This window comes from Populus trichocarpa, chromosome 1 (genome assembly GCF_000002775.5).
Source record: "Populus trichocarpa isolate Nisqually-1 chromosome 1, P.trichocarpa_v4.1, whole genome shotgun sequence".
NCBI classification, from domain to species: domain Eukaryota; kingdom Viridiplantae; phylum Streptophyta; class Magnoliopsida; order Malpighiales; family Salicaceae; genus Populus; species Populus trichocarpa.
Genome location: NC_037285.2, coordinates 49529139 through 49549054, shown reverse-complemented (window position 1 = coordinate 49549054; position 19916 = coordinate 49529139). Strand labels below are relative to the sequence as shown.

At 38.1% G+C, this 19916-nt stretch overlaps 2 protein-coding genes across 3 annotated transcripts; both read left to right on the top strand.

Moving 5' to 3' along the window:
- The first annotated feature begins 576 nt into the window (after window positions 1–576).
- Window positions 577–8294, top strand: LOC7471715 (uncharacterized). 2 transcript variants are annotated; one of them, XM_002300556.4, is made up of 4 exons: window positions 577–752; window positions 1788–2421; window positions 3172–4336; window positions 4780–8294. In XM_002300556.4, exons 2-4 carry the CDS (start codon window positions 2210–2212, stop codon window positions 7846–7848), a joined length of 4446 nt encoding a protein of 1481 aa, XP_002300592.4. In that variant the 5' UTR covers window positions 577–752; window positions 1788–2209; the 3' UTR covers window positions 7849–8294. The 2 variants fall into 2 exon arrangements, with proteins under 2 accessions (XP_002300592.4, XP_052311338.1); XM_052455378.1 differs by lacking the exon at window positions 577–752 and adding an exon at window positions 811–1157.
- Window positions 8295–14863: 6569 nt separating this feature from the next.
- Window positions 14864–19863, top strand: LOC112328622 (PRA1 family protein G2). Its single transcript, XM_052455397.1, has 2 exons — window positions 14864–15201; window positions 19099–19863. The coding sequence occupies exons 1-2, from the start codon at window positions 14987–14989 to the stop codon at window positions 19496–19498; spliced, it is 615 nt and encodes a 204-aa protein (XP_052311357.1). The 5' UTR covers window positions 14864–14986; the 3' UTR covers window positions 19499–19863.
- Window positions 19864–19916: the final 53 nt, after the last annotated feature.

Genomic DNA, 19916 nt, shown 5'->3' with positions numbered 1-19916 from the left:
ACAATGCTAAACACATTGCCGCAAATGAATTTTCACCTTATTTTTTATTTTAAATTCATATTTAGAGCCTGTTTGTTTTTTGCATTTTAAAAAAATTAAATTTTTTTTATTTTTTTCTTTGCTTTAACTTTGCGTCTTTTTCGTGTCATATTAATGTAATGATATCAAAAATAAATTTTAAAAATAAAAAATATATTATTTTAAAGCATTTCTAAACAAGAATCACTTTAAAAAATAACCATTACCACAATTCCAAACATATTCTAAAAATTCTCTCTTATAACAATAATTAAAAGCAAATTATAATTTGTAATCTCCTAAATATTTTTTTTAAAATTATCACCATAAAAATTAACACAATTTAAAACATAAACTTAATTGTAACTCTTTGTTTCTATCTTTTGGGTTCTGTATTTTACAAATAAATTCATATTAACAATAAAAATCTTACTCTAAAGACTTAAAAATTTTTGTTTTTTTTTAAATGTTTGAGAGAGAGAGAGAGGGAGAGAGAAGGGAGGCCCTGATGCGCCTTTTGATGTGTGAGTGGGTGGTGCTCTTTTCTCCTCTCCTCTCTCTCATTTATACCCTCTCTCTCTCTCTCTCTCTTCTTCTCTGGGAGCACTTGTACTGTCTCTTTCCTTTTCCTTCTCGTCATCTCTCTTCTAAAGAAACTTGAAAAAGCCTCATTTTTTCTTTTCTTTCTTTCATTCTCTGCTCTTCAACCCAATACCATCTCAAAGCTTATTAAGGTTTGTTTAACTTATTAATAATTAAGTCTTTCTCTTCAATTTAGTGGGTTGCTTGTTTCTGTCTCAAAGATCAAGTCTTTTCTTGTTTTTGCTTTCAAACTCTTATATGGGTTCGTGTGATTTCATGATCTCTCTCTTTCTTTCATTTTTCTCTCCCTTTGATTTTCCGGGTTGTTTCTGTTTCAATATTTAATTTCAAAGCAGTCAATAGTTTTAGTCTGGTCTCTGGTCATAAATATGCCTTTCCTTTCTTAGATTAGATTTTCTCCTGGGTTTTTTTGGTCAGTTCAAACTGTTCACTTTGTAAATCTAGAGATGCCTGAAATCTTGGGGTGTCTGACTCTCTCTCCTGATTTCTCTCAGCTGGCTGCTCAGCTATCCATATATTCAATCCATCTATCTAAAGTAGTTTCTCTTCTTTTTTTTTTTCCAGTTTCTTTCTGGTCTTTAATTTTGCTTCATTCACAATTCACTGGCTGGCTGGCTGGCTGGCTGGATGGATAGCTACATCTCTTTCAATATTCCTTGCTCCTTTTGGATTTTTGAAAGTTGTGTGTATATGCAGATTACAACCTCTTAATTAAGGTTTTTAATCTCGATGATTATCTATGTATTATCATAATCATATGAGATTTGATTTGATTTGATGATAGTACTGTACTTTGAGCATTTAACTTCATCTTTTCTTTGTTCTTGTGGGTTTGTTTTCCCCACATAAAATAACGCATACTCATCAAAACTTTTGAGAAGAGTTCCAACATCATCTTTGCTGAAGTGGGTGTTTGTTGTTTTGCGAAAACTTTGGTGCTTTTCTTTGCTTGATCAATCAAAACACTACAGGATGCTTCAGTTTCACTCATTCCCACATAAAATAACGTTTTCTACGGACGAATCTCTCCTTGATTGCTAGCTAGCTAGCTGCCCACTAATCCTCCACTGATATTAATATCTTCTACTTCTGGCCATGTCCTTTGCTACAACTGTTAATGATCTCATGATTTCTTTTCCTTTTGTTTTTGTCTGTGATCTTTGCAGGCAGGTTAAATGGATGAAGATTCTAATGGGGTTGCTTGATCTTCTTCTTGTTCGTGTGTACAAATATAGATAGCTAGCTAGAGCTTTGGTTTGCGTCTTTGCTGTTGTTGTTGCGGCTGTGGAGGTCAATCGCATGTGGTGAGAGTTCTTTGGTGGTGGGGTTTTTTGAAATAGAAAGAGAGAGAGAGATAAAAAGAAAGGCAATACTTCTTCTACTACTACAAGTTATAAGTGAAAGAAAGAAAGAAAAAGAGAAAGGCTGTAGTGATATACTACTAGGTACTAGCTATATATATGCTGAAGACTAAGAAGATAAAGATAAGGCAAGGCAGCAGTACTGGAATTAGTTGTGGAGAAGCTGAAGTTGCTGCTGCTTGTGACTGTTACCGAAACAGCACAAGAAGAGAGAATAATAGCATCAGATGTTATCCATTGAAAACCCTCCAGTACCAGATCCCTCATGTTCTTCTTCCCAGCTGAATAGTAGTGATGAGAGGGCTTACCAGCTTCCCACCAGTACTAATAATAAGCTTCCTTCTCCTAATTTGTCAGAGGTAGTAGTAGTAAATCTGCCAAACACAAACCCATCTCTTCATCATCATCATCATACCCCACTTCCTAATTTCTCCATAAGGTAAAACAATTCATTCTTCTTATCTGATCCTTTCTTTCAGGGATATGAATAGTACTTTTTTTTAATTTGATTTATTTATTTTTTGTCGTGGTTCTCTTGCTTTTCTTTGCCAAGCTGACTCCTCCTCTTTCTGTTTCTTCCTTTCTCATGGTGGTGATCTGATCAAAGTCAGCTAATCGATCTCTAAGATCTTTTGTTGGGTCAGATCCAGAGTTACATGTTCCCCTTATGGCTCAGTTCAACATGGGCACACCTCCCATCTTGTCTCTATTTTGGTCTCTGAAGACTTTTTTCTCGCTTGGCTTTTAATGATCATATTCAAGGCTTCTTCTTGGGGTTCATATGTTTGTGTTTTTTAATGATTTTCTGTGTCATTACTCACTGCTTCTAATCTCTGTTGATTATTTTTGCTTGTGATTTCATGTCACTTTGTACAAACAATCTGTACTTGTTCTAGCCATATCATGCTGCAACCTGCAGGCTTTTTCTCAGTCACTAGATTTTCGAATCTTGCCTTCCCTTGGATTTTGCTTGGCTGTTTTCCTACTGTTTTGGGATTCACTTCCAGTTCCATGAACCAGATTTTCCCTTGCGAACTTGTTGTTTTTAACATATGATATAATTAAGGGTTCCAGTTCTTATGTACATAATAAGATCGTTATAGCTTACATATATAATTTGATGTTTTTAGCTTATTATAGATAGCTTGATCTTAGTTAATACTAACAGAAACAGTGGTTTGCATTGCAGAGATTATGTATTTAAAGCCAGGAGCAAGGATATCAAGAATAGCTGGCCTTTTTCTCAAAACAATTTGCAACTTTGTTTGAAACATGGCGTGAAGGACGTGTTGCCAAAATTTCAGCCTCATGATACTGTAAGAAACCAGTTCTTTAAGAGATGTACAGGTGAAACCAGTTCAGTTGAGAAGGAAAACAATTTTGACAAGGAGGCTTCGAGGCCGGACAATCGTGTGCTGCTAGACTCGTCTGATGATGCTCAATTAAATAACAAGCTAGCAGAATCCTGTGTAGACATTAGTTCATGTAGATCTGGAGAAGAAAATGATTTCCCATCGACAACAACAAGTGAGATAAACTCAGTTCCTGATAACAGGCAACGTAGATCACCATTAGAAACTCAATCTTTGGCCAAAGCCGCTGTTGAAGTTGAAGCTCCTGTGACCCACAAGACTGAAAGCACCTCCAGGCCGTTGGCTAAGAAGTGCAGGTTGATTGTGAAATTTGGTGGCAGCTCTGATCGTAGCTCAGCTGAAGATATTGCTTCTAATTGTACTACTACATCAGAAACAATGGCTTCAAAAGTTTGTCCTGTTTGCAAAACTTTCTCATCCTCATCAAACACCACCTTGAATGCTCACATTGATCAGTGCCTTTCTGTGGAGTCAACACCCAAGTGGACATCAGATTCTAAGCCAACAAGGTATAGAATTAAGCCGAGAAAGAATCGGTTGATGGTGGATATTTACGCTACAGCTCAATATTGCACGTTAGAAGACCTTGATCGAAGAAATGGTACGAGCTGGGCCACCATGTCAAGCTTGCCTGCCCAAGAGACTGAGAAGAGTGACGCACCTAATGAAGGGAAAAAGCAAAGGGTGTCCCCAATTCATCCTGAGGATGCTGCTGATGTAGGTCCAGTTTATATTGATGCAGATGGTACCAAAGTTAGGATTTTATCTCAGTTTAATGATACACCACCAGTAGAAAAAGTAAGCGAGGATATTGGTGCAAGAAGGGAGGATATTGGAGCAAAGAAATCTTTGAAAGGAGGCAAAGCAAGCAAATACATTTCAAAGAAAAAGAAAAAACGCTTAGCACAAAAGCATCAAAAGTATCTAAGACTTGCATCTCAGAGCAAAAAGATTTTCTTCCACAAGGCGCCTTGCGCTCAGGTACAGTCTCTTGCTTGCACTACATATTCTTATTTCCCTTCCCAAACTATATATAATCATCTCACTGACTACCCTTGTCCATTTTCAATAGCCAAGAAATTTGAGAATTTTGAGTATGTGATAGATCAGTTAGTTTTCCTTTTGTTTTCTAATGCCATCGAGAAGCTTAATGATGTTATGTTTTGGGGCAAAATGCATCTTGGATGCTTCAGCTGATATTGTGTCGCTTCCATGTGTTTAGTGTTTATGTTAACTGGATGGAATTATTGTGCAGAAAAATTGCTAAAACACTATCTTTCCACCTCAAGCCCTTCTATAACATATTTTATAGATTTCTTGTGATTATCCTGTACTTTAATTTACAAATTTTACACCATCTTTTGTTGCAAAGTCAGTAACATTAATGTCAGTTATATACGGCTGTCAATATTGCTGTTAAACAGATTTCTGGAGGTCAAGAAGAATTTAACGGAGAGGGGAAAAGTTGTGAGAAAGAACAACGGATGTTGAAGCAAATCAATCCCAATGATGGCGGGACTTTAAGACCATGGATTTGCTCCAAACGAAGAGGTTTTCCAAAGAAGATTCCAACTCAAGAGGATCATCAACCTGTGAGATGTAAATGGCATTTGGCTCAAGACTTGCTGGTTGAGAATGATAGTCTTTCAGAGAGGAGCCGCACTCAGAAATCTGTCATTTTGTCTGATAACCCAATATCTTCTCATAGAAACATTGAGAGGACGGAGAAGCCATTTCATAAAGACCAAGTAAATGAGAGTATGGAGCACTCTCCTGGAAGAAAGATGGTAACAAATCTCCCAGTGAGAGACAGGATTAATGGCAAAGTGGATAAGTTGTTTCCACCAATGAAGTTGAGCAAAGATGGCACTTCTATCCGTGATACCTGTTTGCTAAGACCTCCAGACTCTCCCAGGATAAAGGTCTCTTCACTAACCAAGAAGACAATCTATACTGATGCTGATACAAGTAATAATTCAGATACCTCTCCCATTGCTAGCACAAAATCATCCCGGAGTTCTCGTACAGTTGTATCTAAAGCATTGAGATTCTGCTCCTTTAGGAAAAGTGTACTGTCTGTCAGCAGCCAATCTTCTGTGACTGAATCCAGGCCCAGCGAAGTTAGGAAATGGTCAACCCTTGACAAGTCTGAAGACCCTTCGACAACAGAAATAGATGAGGATGCAATGGGCAGGCATTCTGAGGTTGATGAACAGTATGATTTGATGCAGGATCATACAGAAAATGTACTTGAAAGAGAAGAAATAACAGATGAGGTGTCTCTTGGTGGAAGCTCCATCCGGGAAACTAGGCAAGAAAAAAGATTGTCATGTAGTTCTGAAAGGCTGGAAGTCTTGTCTTTGAGGAGCTCAAAATCTACACCTCGCTATGGTCATGATGAGGAGATAAATGTAGATTCTTCAGCTAGATTTGATGATGATGATTATTTGCGCAAAATTGATCCCCTAGAATCTCCTGGAACACAAGTTCGAATACATGAGGACATTGTTGTTGAACCATCTTCCAAGACTTTGGATGGGAGGACGAGCACCTCTGGTACGAGTAAATCCGTTGACACTGGATTCTATGAGCTAGGTGTTTCTTCAAAGGTCCCATCAAAATGTCTTCGGTCTATTGAACATTATGAAGGACTTTCAAGGCAAAATGATGGGTCAACTGGTCCAACTGAGCCAGGTTTTGTTCACGACCAAGGGATGTTTTCTGCTGCTGAAGCTGGCAATGGCATGATGGGCCATAATGCTGATATGAGGGTGGTGGAATTGGATTCTGAAGCTGCGAAAGTAGACTCTTTTCCTGAGGTTGATCCCATTCTGATTCCAGGACCACCGGGGTCATTTTTGCCAAGTCCTAGAGATATGGGCTCTGAAGATTTTCAAGGAAACTCGTCATTGACTAGTAGCCAGGTTCAGTCATCTCCAGATCAGTATGATGTGATTGATGGAGATTCATCAGATTCCCCTCTATCTGCAGCATCGACCATCTCTAACTCCATGGCTGGCAGACCGGATTTCAATTATTCAGAACCGCCATCATCAGCAGGACATTATGTTTTTCAAGACAATATGAGGTCAGGCTTAATTTCTGCTGGAATTGAACCTTTGGCACAGAATGCTGATGCAGTTCCACAAGCAGCAACTACAAGAGTTGAAAGAGCTACTTTCTTGGGAGAGCACGTGAAACTTGATGGGATCCCCATTGAGAAGGAATCTTTTGGCTTAAAAAATGATCAGCCATGCTGTTGCCAAAGAAAGGAGAGGTTTGCTGAGAGTGTTGCTCTAAATCACCAAGAATCACAGCTACTAAGGCGGAGGAAAACGCCATCGATGACATTTCCTTCTGTTAGCAAGCAAATGGGTTGCAATTCAAACCCAATGCCGATTAATTTGGATGTCAGGCCTGAATTAGTTTCCCTGAACAGTTACTCAGCTTCAGGATCTGAAAAGATGGTTCTCCCACTCATCAAGCCCCCCGGAGATCCTATTCCTTTGAAGGACTCTCCCAATAATTCTGCAGTGAGATCCTTAGCTCGTGCAGATGGTGATTCTGCTAGTCCATCAGCTTCTAATCCTATACTCAGACTGATGGGGAAGAACTTAATGGTGGTCAACAAAGATGATCATGTAGCCATGCCAATTGGGCAGGTCCAACCTTGTGCTCAAACAATCAATCGAACTCCTCACTTTCCAACAATTTCTGCAGTCTCTCCTGGCAATATTCAGAATCAGGACAGTCATTCATTTCATCGCGTCACCCCTCAAGGTTTTGCCATCTTTAGTCGGGATCCATATTACAAGACAGCAGTTCAACGTTTTGATGTTGGGTTGTCCAACAGTTTTGGAAGCCACACTGATTCTAAGCTACCCCGGGCACCATCGCAGTTACCAGCAGGCATGTTTTGTGACCAACAAAATGATGGTGGTTTTGTAACATCCATGAAGCCTCAACAGTGCAAAGATGATTATAATTTCTCAAGTTCTCAGAACAGGCTAAAGAGAAGACTAGATGCGTTTCCTACGTGTACTATGCAGAAAGCTACAGAAACTCCTGACCGCCAGTGCAAGCGTGCAGATTCATCTGCTCATCCTGTAAAAGAAATCATCATCATTGATGATGTTCCTGAAAGTCAAACTGTTGTGATCAGTGACATTACAAGATACAATGAAGGCTGGAGGGAAAGACAAGCAGTTCCATCTGGTATCTCTGTTCCAACCATCCCAGTTTATAACATGAGTAATGTGAATCCCTTTACTTGTTATCAGTCACAAGACCACCCTCCACTTGGTGGAACACCATTGTTGCACAATGGCAACTTTCATGCAACTGCCACTAGGCTAGTTAATACGAGTCCTGTTAGGTGGGGTTGTCCATCGGAAGGTCCCAGCGTGTTGCAACAGAATCCTTTCGTGGCTGCATCAAACTCATCTGGTCATCCAAGATCAGCATCGCTGTATTATTCTCCAAGCTTTTCATAGTCACCGTGGCAAGATCAGCATCGCTGTTTTATTCTCCAAGCTTTTCATAGTCACCGTGGTTAGCTTGCATGACCTTTTCTGCGCAGTTGTGCTTTTGCAGGTTTACATCGAGGCACTGAACTTGAGCTTCTCCCATAACTAGCTACCGTTGCCTGAAACTTTTGGGTTCAGAAATGACTTTATAGAAGAAATAGTGGTGGTTTAATTATCAAAGACAGCCTGTATGAGTTTTGCGGTTGGGATCTCAGACAAAGTTTGTATTTATTTCTAATGTACCGATGTTGAGTCTATGGCACTTTTTTAGGCTTTCTGCTTGTTAGGCAAATCTCAAAGCTTTCAAAAACTAGACAATGTATAAGCAAATCCTTGAATAATAGTCGACTAGGAACTTGGCTGAAAGACAATGGAGTCAAGTGTTCCTAAAAGAAATTTCCATCTCGTTTTAACTCTCCTCTCTCTCTCATGATGTTTATTTCCTTTCTATACAATCATTCGAGCTGCATTTTGATCGCTAAACTACTTTCACTTGCATTTGATTGTCAATGTGCATGCATTTAAATAAGAACATTGATGAGGATATGAATGAAAGATTTTATAAATATTTTATTTAAGACATGAAAAAATTAGGTGTTCTTCTTTTGGATGAAATTGTTCCACGATCTATATAATATGGCTGTATTTGCGTTGTCTTGGCATAGGTAAATATGAGCCAATAATATTAATATCATGGATGGATAAATTTGTGTACTTGGAAGTCATTTTCAAGAGAGGGCATATTCTAACAAACATTAAACAAGTGCATGCATATAGAAGCTTTGGCTTTGATATGACTATAAGCCTTGCCTAGCTAGACCGTGTACAAACAATGACACTGATGCATGTCAAAAGCAGGCCCCCCTTTATTCTTCTGCTAGCTAGCTGTGTTGAGCTTGCATTAACCATGCAATTGGACATTGGCGCATATGATCATAATGTTCACACAGCCAGTGGAGAGAGAGAGAGAGAGAGAGCATGGCATGCAAGGGATTATGAAAAGAGCAAGCCTTTAATTGATTACTGGGCTTAAACAGTAATGCTACTTCTTTATCCACTTGTTCTGATAATGGCTATATATATATATATATATAGAGAGAGAGAGAGAGAGAGAGAGAGAGAGAGAGAGAGACGTTATGGCATGGTATATGAGAAGTAAGTGTAGCTACCAGGCAGTGATATGAATAAGAGTACGAGCATGATGATGATGCATGATGGGTCATGGCACCTGCCTGATGAGAGGAGAGGAGAGGAGAGGAGAGGGAAAGAGAAAGGGTATATATATATATATATATAAAGTCACGAGTCAAAGGTGCAGTAAAGAAGAAAACATGATGGCCTGGCAAGGAGGGCTGCCTTTTTGGGTTAACTGGCACCATGGATTGGAGTAGATCAAGGAGAGGTGAGATTGAGATATTCTATAGCTCGTAGCCTTTTAGGGTAGCGAGCGAGGCCCTAGCAAAATGCTGCCTGCACTGATCTCATCTGCTCAGCTTTCTGTGCTGGTTTTTTTCTTTTAATTATCTTAGCACCGTTTATTTGGAAAGTAATTTTTTTAAAAAAATAAATTTTAAAAAAAATAAATTCCAGGAAAATGAATTCTAAAAAAATATTTTTCAATATTTGATATTGTAATAAAAAATAAGTTAGAAAACATTTTCCAGTATTTGGTTATGTCATGGAAAATAAGCTGGAAAATAACTTATTAATGTTTTATTTTTTTCAAGTTTATTAAAATAATAAGGAATAAATCTTACAAATTAAAAAGTTGAATGAGAATGAAATTGAAAAAAAATATAATTTCATAAATTATCTCAAATAAAATAAATAATAATCAAAATAATAAAGATTAAATCTAAAAATTTAAAAAAAAAAATGAAAGATGAAGAAATTAAAATAATAATAATTAACATTTCATAAATTATTTCAAATAAAATAAGTAACAATCAAAAGAATGAGGACCAAATTTAATAGATAAAAAATTTCAATAAAAAAATGATAAGGAAAAAGCAAATAGCAATTATAAAAATAAGAACCAAAGTTAATATAAAAATTAAATTTTAAGAGATGAAATTGAAAAATAAATATTCAAAACAAATTATATATAGCAATCAAAAGTTTGAGGATCAAATTTGATATAATCAGCAAAAATTGACATTTCTAAATTTTTCACAACTTCCGGAAAATGTTTTCCGTCCAAATTTTCCAGGAAAACACTTTCCTGAAAACCAAGCCAAATTTTCCTTTAACTGGAAAGTGTTTTCCGTTGACCAACTTTTCTAATAGCAAACAAACACAGGAAAGTTTGGAAAGTGAAAAAGAAAAATACTTTCCTGGAAACCAAACCAAATTTTTCTTTTGACTGGAAAGTGTTTTCCGTTAACCAAAAAGTGTTTCCGTTGACTGGAAAGTATTTTCTGTTAACCAGAAAGTGTTTTTTGTTAACCAACTTTTTTAATAGAAAATAAACACAAAAAAATTAAAAAAATTATTTTTTAAAAACTACTTTTTAAAAAATTAACATATTTAATTTTTTTTGTTTTTAAGTGTTTTATTGCTTGCACGGTGAATTAGCTAAGTCAAGTGGGACAGATGAAATGAAGCAAAAGCTGTCTCTTTAGAAAGAGAAGGGTCCCATATTTGTGTTTTAATTACGTGGGGGCCATCATTTGTCTCTTTCTTCATCTCTTTCATGGATTCCCCTGCCCTTTCAAATCTTTTGAATGAATGGTTCAACATATATATAAACACCCGTGACGGGTCGTATTAAATATTTTTCGGACAAAAAAATAACATAAGGTGATTTTAATGTTTTTTTTAATAAAAAAAGAGTTAAAACTATATAAAGATTTATATCATCTAGTTGATTTGATAAGTACAAATATAACTTAGATGACTAATAAAAATATAATTTGATTTAAAATATTCAAGATATTTTTTAAAAATATATTACGATGACAACATATTATATCAACTCGGATCAACCTATCAAATCTGATACTCAGGTCACGAGACCCTGATAATCCTATAAAAATTAAATTTTTTTTATTAAACTCAACTCTTAATTAACCCAGAATTGAAGGATGAAATTGAAAATAAAATTCAACTTAAAAAATGAGTCAAGTCAACTCTGGTTAATCTGTCAAACCTAAGTTATGAGAGCAAGATAACCTTATAAAAAATAAATTGAAATAAGTTATGAAGCTCAATTCACAATCAATTCAATGTTGAAGGGTGAAATAAAAAAATCAATTAAAATAAGAACACAAAAAACCACCCGAGTTAACCGAATAAACTCGTGACCCGGGTCATGAAAACCTCATATAACACAAATTGAAATAAATAATAAAGCTCAATTCCCAAACAACTCAATATTGAAAAAAAAAATTCATCCAAAAAAAGAACAAAAAAGCCCAAGTCAACCGGCTTAACTCGTGATCCGAATCATAAAACCATGATAACCCCATGAAAAGTAAATAAAAAATAAATTATGAGTCTTAATTTTCAATCAACCCAATGTAGAAGGATTAAATAAAAAAAATCAAATAAAAAAGGAAAAAAAAACAATAACTTGAGTTAACCCACATTAACCTGTCAAACCCGGGTGAGGAGATTGAGATAACTATATAAAAAGAAAATTTTTAAAAAAATATAAAGTCTAATTCTCAATCAATCCAATGTTAAATGATGAAATTGAAAAAAAAAATTAATTGAAAGAAGAAAAGAAAAAACCTAAGTTAATCTGGCTAACCCTCAAAACTCGCGACTCGGATCATGAAATCATGATAACCTAATACAAAGCAAAGAAAAAATAATAATGATTATGAAACTCAATTCTCAATCAACTCAATGTTAAAAGATGAAGTTGAGGAAAAAAAAATTAAAAGAAAGGGGAAAAAATGATTCAAGTCAACAATGCTAACTTGCAAAACTCGCGACCCAGGTTATAAGACCAGAATAACTTCATAAAAAGCAAATCAAAATAAATTATAAAGTTCAATACCCAATAAATCTAATGTTGGAAGATGAAATTGAAAAAAAAATAAAAAAAATTCTCAAAAATCTTGATTTTTAAGGACTAAAGTGTGAAATGTCTTTACATTTCACTATTCATTACTACAATGAAATACCATGGACTTTTAAGAGCCACTCCAAGAGATGTGCTAAATGGAAAGCCAAAAAAAATATATATATATTATTTTGTTTTTCTATGCTTGTCTTACATGTTCCAAAAGAAGTGCTAAACAAAATATCAAAATGTCTTTTCTCTTCCAAAAATACTATTTCTATGTATCTTTAAAAAAAAACCAAAACTAACAAAGTGAGTCCAACAAAAAAATAAATTAATTAAATATAGCAATATGAAAAAAAATAACATCAAACTCATTGAAAAAAAAAACAAAGCACTTATTTCTCTCACTCTAATATAATTGTTTTTTCAAATGTTTTTTTTTTCCCATCGGAGTATACATAATTAAAAAAGCCATATTTATATTATTTAAAGTCTTATTTTATCAATTTAGCTCTTTAAGGGAGATACTCTAAGGACTAAAGTGTGAAACATGGCTGTAAATTCCGTTACGTTCTATCCAAAATGGTTGATATATCTTGTTCTAGTTAAAAAACCGAACAAATTAGAATAGATCTCATCTCGCTCAAAATCTCAACCTGTTTTGGAAATTCCATCCAAATTTGAACTGGAATGTTCCAGTCCCGTTGCGGCCAATTAATAATTTGCTCAATTTGAGGTTATTATAGTCTCATGATCCAAGTCATGAATTTGAAAGGTTAACTTAAATTGACCTGGATCGATCCAATATGTTATCGTCTCAATAATTTTATATAAAAAAAGATGTTTCCGTGAATTTTTTTGAGTCAAATAATATTTTTACCGGTCGTCCAGGTTGTCTTTGGACTCGTTGAGTCGATTGGATCATATCAGTTAAACTCCCACTTTTTATTTGTATTTAAAATTTAAATTATATAATTTCAAGTTGTTTTATCTCAGAATTTAAATTGAAATTATATACAATGAATTACCTTGTCAAGATGGATGCTGAGATCAGGATAGTTCCCCCGCTGGGAATGTCCCGTCCTTCGCTGTACAATCTTCTATGCTAGCTGATGATATATTCATTTGGATCATTGAACTGCTTTTACCTGAGAATAGATCATATAATTTCCATGGGCATGAGTTCTTGGTGTTCCTGCAGAACAAGTAATTAGAAGATCACGTTAGCAGTAAATAAAAGGGAAAAGATCAGTAGAATATTTCTGCATCCTACCTAGACTTGCCTGACAAGTAATAAGATAACTCAGTACCTAACAAGGAGCAGACTTGCAATAATATTATAGGAGAATTAATTTATGACAGGAAGTACTTATGTAATTACCTTTACCTTTGAAGACCGTTTCATGTCCTATTTTTAAAATAACAATAAATTAAATGATTTGACTAAGCAGGTGAACAAATCCCTAATCTGTATGCTATTAATTAATTAGTTTAGGGTTTAGGGCAGACAAAGCACACCCCCTTCAACACGGACCATGTTATGCGCCTTACAACTACTAATTATACTATACTATATATTATGACTTTTATTTCTTAATAAAATTTTACCATATATATTAATAATCTAAAGGACATTATTTCGTATTATATCTTTCTCTGTCACTTTGATTCGTTATGTGCTGCTTAATTAGTGCTACATAGATATGGCCTGGCTGCTTTATATATATATATATATATATATATATATATATATATATATATAGTGTAGGAAAACAATGCATAGTGAAATAGTAATTTTGAAACAGTTTTTTTTTTTTTAAATTATACGACGCAACAAGAAAGTGAAAAGTCCTAGATACCCTTATGAATCTTGAATTAACAATTTTATCCAGTGAAAAATATTAATTTACCCTTAAACCCAAGAGCAAACTAATAATTTTATTATGCAAATTCATAGTGAAATATGAGTATATCAATAATGAAATACTTGTTTGGTTTTTTTTTTTAATGTACTTCTATTACTCTCATCATCTCCATATTCCATCACCTCTTAATCATAATTATTCATTATAATCAAAGGTAAATGACGTAGAGTTTTAATTGTAGCTCTAGACACAGATTACTGTGGATTGCAATAATGATATTTACTTGAGTATGATATGTAATTAAAAGGATCATGGGGACGTTTTAGTATTTTCACGTTGTCCTTTCTATTTTTTATTTGAAAAGCTGTTGGTGCGTGTTTTCACACGTCCCGGTGAGTGGGCGGCGCCTGCGCCACTAAGAAAGCACGTGAGACGCATCTCGGTGGCCAAATCTAGTCATTCACCGTCTAGATAGATGCGCAGACATACTCTTTTTCACATGGTACGACGCGTATAGACATATTATAGTTGGATTACCACCGGTGATCGATTGTTTGTGTTTTTCTCTCTCTCTCTCGACAACTAAAATGCACAATTATTCTTTGTTTGTTTGTTGTTTGTTTGGGTCTAACAACCATGTTTGGTGCCAAACTCGGGCGCGGGATGGCAACCATGTTTGGTGTCAGAACCATGCATGAGTCCAGCATGGTTGCCATACCAAGGCACATGGGTCTAACATGGTTGTTAGACTCAAGTGTGGGTCTAGCATGGTTACTAGCATCAGGCGCGGGTTTGTCAATGTTTCTAGACCCAGGCATCAGTCTGACATGGTTGCTAGATCCAGGCGCTGCCTGCCAAGGTTGTTAGACCTAAGCTCGGGTCTGGAATGACCTCAACCCAAGTCTGTTGGGTCTAGCATGATTGCCACCAAATTCAAGGAGTTTAAAACATTCTCTATACTTTTAATATTTTTTTTTATATATTTTTAAAAAATTAATATTGACTCACTGTTGAGCGTGGAAATATACTAATGTAATTAAATATGACTCAATGAATGAAATTGATAATATAGGGACTCAATTAATCAGATTGAGATTGTCTAGGGATGATTCATGTAATTAAACAGGCCAATACATAAAAAGTCAACAATTTCTTACCTACCAATCCACCAGATAACAGAATTTGGATTTGAAGGGTTGTTGGGTCAACAAGGAACATCCTATACACAATGTCACAACCACCACCCCCCTCAACCACCACCACCTACACTACCATCCCCATCTCCGCCGGGGACGTGATTTCTCGGTCACTCCAAAACTTCACTTCCTCCTTCTCCATCCTCCGCCCCTGGCCCGAGCTCTTCACTTCCGGATCCTTCACCCGACCTGACTCATTCGCCACTGCCTTGACCCGACTCCGGGCCAATTTCCACCATTTCAGAGTCAATTATGTTGGGGATTCCGGCATCCCCATGCGCGGACCGGGGGTGTACTGATATTTGCTCATAGGAGGGTAAAGCACACTGACACAATATTTTACGTGGTTCGGCAAAACCGCCTACATCCACGGGAGAGAGTCCATATTATTAGAGATATATAGAGAAAGGATTACAACATACATGGAGGAGGAGGATCACTTCACTCAAACTCAACTCCCAGCTCTTTTGCTGCACTTGCAGCTGCTGCAATGGCAGCAAGGCTGCTGCCATTGCAGCTCTCTTTCTCTCCACTCTCTTGCACACACTCACGTTCTCTCTCACATTTTGCTCTCTCATAATGTCTCTATTTATAGGCATTTCATGGCAGCTGTTCTTGCTTTGTTGTCAACATTGGTGGCTGCCAAACTCCAGCTCATTCAACAATGATGGCTGCCAACCTTTGACATCTTGGATGGGTGCACATGCAATGGCAACAACCCAACAATCACCCCCTTTGCCATTCATGTGGGGCAACTGTCCTCTTGCTTCTTCAGCACAGGCTTGCATCTTGCAGCTCTTCCAAGCTTACCATTCTGAGAGCGTCTTTGGCCAAGTTTGCAGGTACTTGCCAAACCTTTCAATCACCAGAGTCACCAAAGCACACCTTTTCTCACACAAAAGGATCACTACAACCAGATGGTCTGCCACTTCACATCTGAAGAGTGTTAACGCTTGTCTCTGGGACACACTGCATTCCCCTTCGAGCGTATCAACCATGCTCGGTCCGGAATGATTCATCAAGCCTCACACCAAGGCTTACAACACCCCCTCAAACGGAAATTACCATTTTCAAGTGCGACAGTCATTATCTGAGTATCTCAATATGATCACGAGCTCACCACTCTTCCAAGAGTCTACTCATCCAGGAGTTGCGCCTGCCCTCTGTTCCACCCTAGGAAACCACGCCTTACTTCTCCGTGAGTCTCTCGCTCTTAGTCGTAAGAGTCCAGGTAGCTCTCCACCTTTAACCATGGGGGCAGCCCATAAAGGTTGATCCATATCTATCTTCATACTCTGAGTATTACAATGCCATTACCGAGCTCACCACCTTGACAAGAGTCAACTCGTTCTCGGAACCTGCACATGCCCTTCTGCTTCTTCATAGCAGCCGCGTCTTAATGCTCCACAAGTCATCCACTTATTGTCCAAGACAAATATCTTCTAGCTCATTGATCTTTATCATGGGGGCAATATCCATGAAAGTCAATCCTGCATTTGTCTCCATACTCATCATAGCCACTTCATTGGCTATCCATCTGTCCACTCATATCCAACCATCACATTGGCTCTGGGGTTGTTCTGAACTTGGGCTCCTATCGTGGCCCATACACCTTCTCTAAGGTGTCTTCGCCCGTTGTCATGGGGCGGTCTGAACTGGGGCTCCGATCATGGCCCTCACACCTTCTCCAAGGTGTCTTCGCCTTTCATAGGCGGTCGCATCCTCCTTCAGCTGAGATGCTTCAAAGTGGCTCCAAAAAAGTTCTCTACCACCATGTGCACTATGGGAGAGATAACTGCCACTGATTACATAGAAAGAGAAACTTGCGGTATACTCCTCGCAATCCTCCACCTCGATTTCTATGTTTGGAGCTTCTGTGCTTTTCTGCTTGACAGCTCCACCTACACCAACTCTCTTTGGTGTCTTCGCCTTTCATCATAGGCGGTCGCCTTTTATCACAGGCGTTTACACCCCCTCAATTAGGTGCCTCTACAACAGCTCTCTTTCCATCCTTGCATGCATTGGAAAGGTCTTCGCCTGTTGTCTTCATCAAGAGCACAAGAGACTTCCTGTTGTACAAACTTTAACAGTCTCTGCTCTGAGCTTCATCTGAAAACACTTCTTCTCCTTGCACCTGTTGTCTCATTACAGTACCTCGTTGGATCCTACGGGTACCTCTGCACAATCTCCGTGTGCCCTCGTGCAATTTCTGTTCTCCAGATTTCTCCCTATTCCTTGCTTATGTTTGACAGCAGCTCATCCTGTCACAACACTTGTCCAAGTCAAAATAGGGTGCCAATCTTTATCCCCTTGTTGTATTCCTCTTCCATTATCAGGGTCTTCATCAATTCTCCCCTCGAGAAATCACAGTCACCGAATCTAACTTCTTTGGAGAAATCACCACTCCATCAGATCCTTGAACCTTTGGAACCCAACTGTTCCCTTGTGCCGTCATCCTGCTAGTCTTCAACTGTTTCATTACAAACTGCTATATATACGAAAATAGTACTGTATGAATAATCCTTCCACTAAGCAAGTTCCCAGGAAAGATTGGAGGGGTCACACTGGTCCCGCTTAAAACCCAATCTCCTAGACAGAACTTCTTAGGCCATATCTATCCATCGTACTGTCTTTCCGTATATACAACCATTTGCTAGCTTTGTTGCGGCTTTCCTTTACAAGTGATCTGGAATACATTGGTTTAATACATGATTTCTAAACATCTGGCGAGACTACCAGTTCTTAGATTCGTCAAGATTGGTCTTCATCAATTTTCACTCTACACCTCTAATTGTCCACTTGATCGGGTGTCCAGAGTGTCCCAATTTTGCCTTCCTTCAAGGCAGTTAAAATTCTCCCCACTTAGCAGTTCAGCACATGTAATTGGGTAAACATGTGCACGTTCTTCCTCTTCATCTCCATCGACCACCATGATGACCTTCAGATGCCTCCTGATCGGGCAATCTCTTTTGTTAATTTACCACCGCCATTTTTGGTCTCAAATATCAACGATCGGACCGTACCATTGCATCCGGAACGATCAAATTAGCTGGAAACAAGTCTGAAATTGTCCAAATCGCACTTCAGACGGCTAAGATTTGATCAAAACAATTCTGGCCAGATCAACAGCCCAGATTCAATCTCAGAACCGGTTGCATGTAGACTCCGCTGCACAGAATCTTATACCTCGGCTCGCGGCTCGGCTCGGCTCAGAAACGGCTCGGCTCAACTCGGCTCGGCTCCGCTCGGCTTGCGTCTGGTGACGTGGCAGGTGGGACCCGTATGCCGACGTGTCTGCTGACTGGATGCTTACGTGGCATGCTGACTGGACGCTTACGCGGCATGCTGACTGGGTATACTAGCGTCATCATGACGTCATGATGACGTCATCCTTTTCCGGGTCTGTCGCGTGGGTCGGGTCGTCTGGTATTCGGGTCGGGTCGGGTCAGGTCATTCGGGTGAGGAAGACGCGTGTGACGCGTGGCGCGCGTCTGTGCGCGTGGCCAGCCACCCTGACGGCGCGTGACGGCGCGTGTGGACGTTTCCGACGTCCGATTTCGACGCGGTTTTCAACAGTGGCTTCGTCTCTTCTTCCTCTACACAGTGGTATGGTCAAAACACAATTTTGACAACTTTCATTTTTGAGCAAAATCAAACACCCCTTTAAACCATGTGCTCTGATACCAATTGTTGGGGATTTCCGATCGGTGATGTACTGATAATTGCTCAAACGGAGGGGAAGCACACAGACACAATATTTTACGTGGTTCGGCAAAACCGCCTACATCCACGGGAGAGAGTCCATATTATTAGAGATATATAGAGAAAGGATTACAACATACATGGAGGAGGAGGATCACTTCACTCAAACTCAACTCCCAGCTCTTTTGCTGCACTTGCAGCTGCTGCAATGGCAGCAAGGCTGCTGCCATTGCAGCTCTCTTTCTCTCCACTCTCTTGCACACACTCACGTTCTCTCTCACATTTTGCTCTCTCATAATGTCTCTATTTATAGGCATTTCATGGCAGCTGTTCTTGCTTTGTTGTCAACATTGGTGGCTGCCAAACTCCAGCTCATTCAACAATGGTGGCTGCCAACCTTTGACATCTTGGATGGGTGCACATGCAATGGCAACAACCCAACAAATTACTCAATAATCATCTATGCTTGCGGAGCTTTATCTCTAATTGGGTCTCCATTTTCTCTCCTAATATTTTCTTCTGTGCTGTCTCTCTGGCTGCTCCTCTACTTCTTTAGAGAAGACCCATTGGTGTTATGGGGCTATGATGTGAGTGATCGCCTGGTTTTGATTGGTTTGGTTTTGGTTTCTGTTTTGGGTGTTTGGTTAAGCGGGGCAGCTTGGAATTTGGTTTGGGGTGTTCTGATTGGATTTTTGGTATGTGCGATTCATGCTGTATTGAGGAATTCAGATGGGTTGTTGGTTCCTGGCGAGGAAGCTGCTTTGGTCGGGTCAGGTTATGTGTCCGGGTCATATGGAGCTTTATCAGCATCTAGTGATGGTGGTGGTCAATTCATCAAGTAAAATCGGAGTCCTTGAAAGGAACTGACTTTACATCGTTTCATTGATTGCTTTATTATTTTACATTATAATGATTCTTGTGGAGAGTTCTGTGTGATTTTGTTTGGTTTTGGTTTCTTTGGAGTGTGAAAGTTTGTCTCTTTTCTGTTCTTAAGACAAGTTGGAAGAAACTACTTATGACTTAAAGTCAACAACGTAGTTTAGTGTGAATTTCAACAATTACTGCCTTCCTGTCTTGTGATACTATTTTTTATAACAATGTTGTTTAGTGTGAATTTCAACAATTACTGCCTTCCTGTCTTGTGATACTATTTCTTATGTAAGTATGTTTTTGGACATGGATAAGAGGGATTCTCTATTGTTTTCAATGACTTGTTGTTTATGATACTATTTATGTTTTACCTTAACTCAATTTATTTTT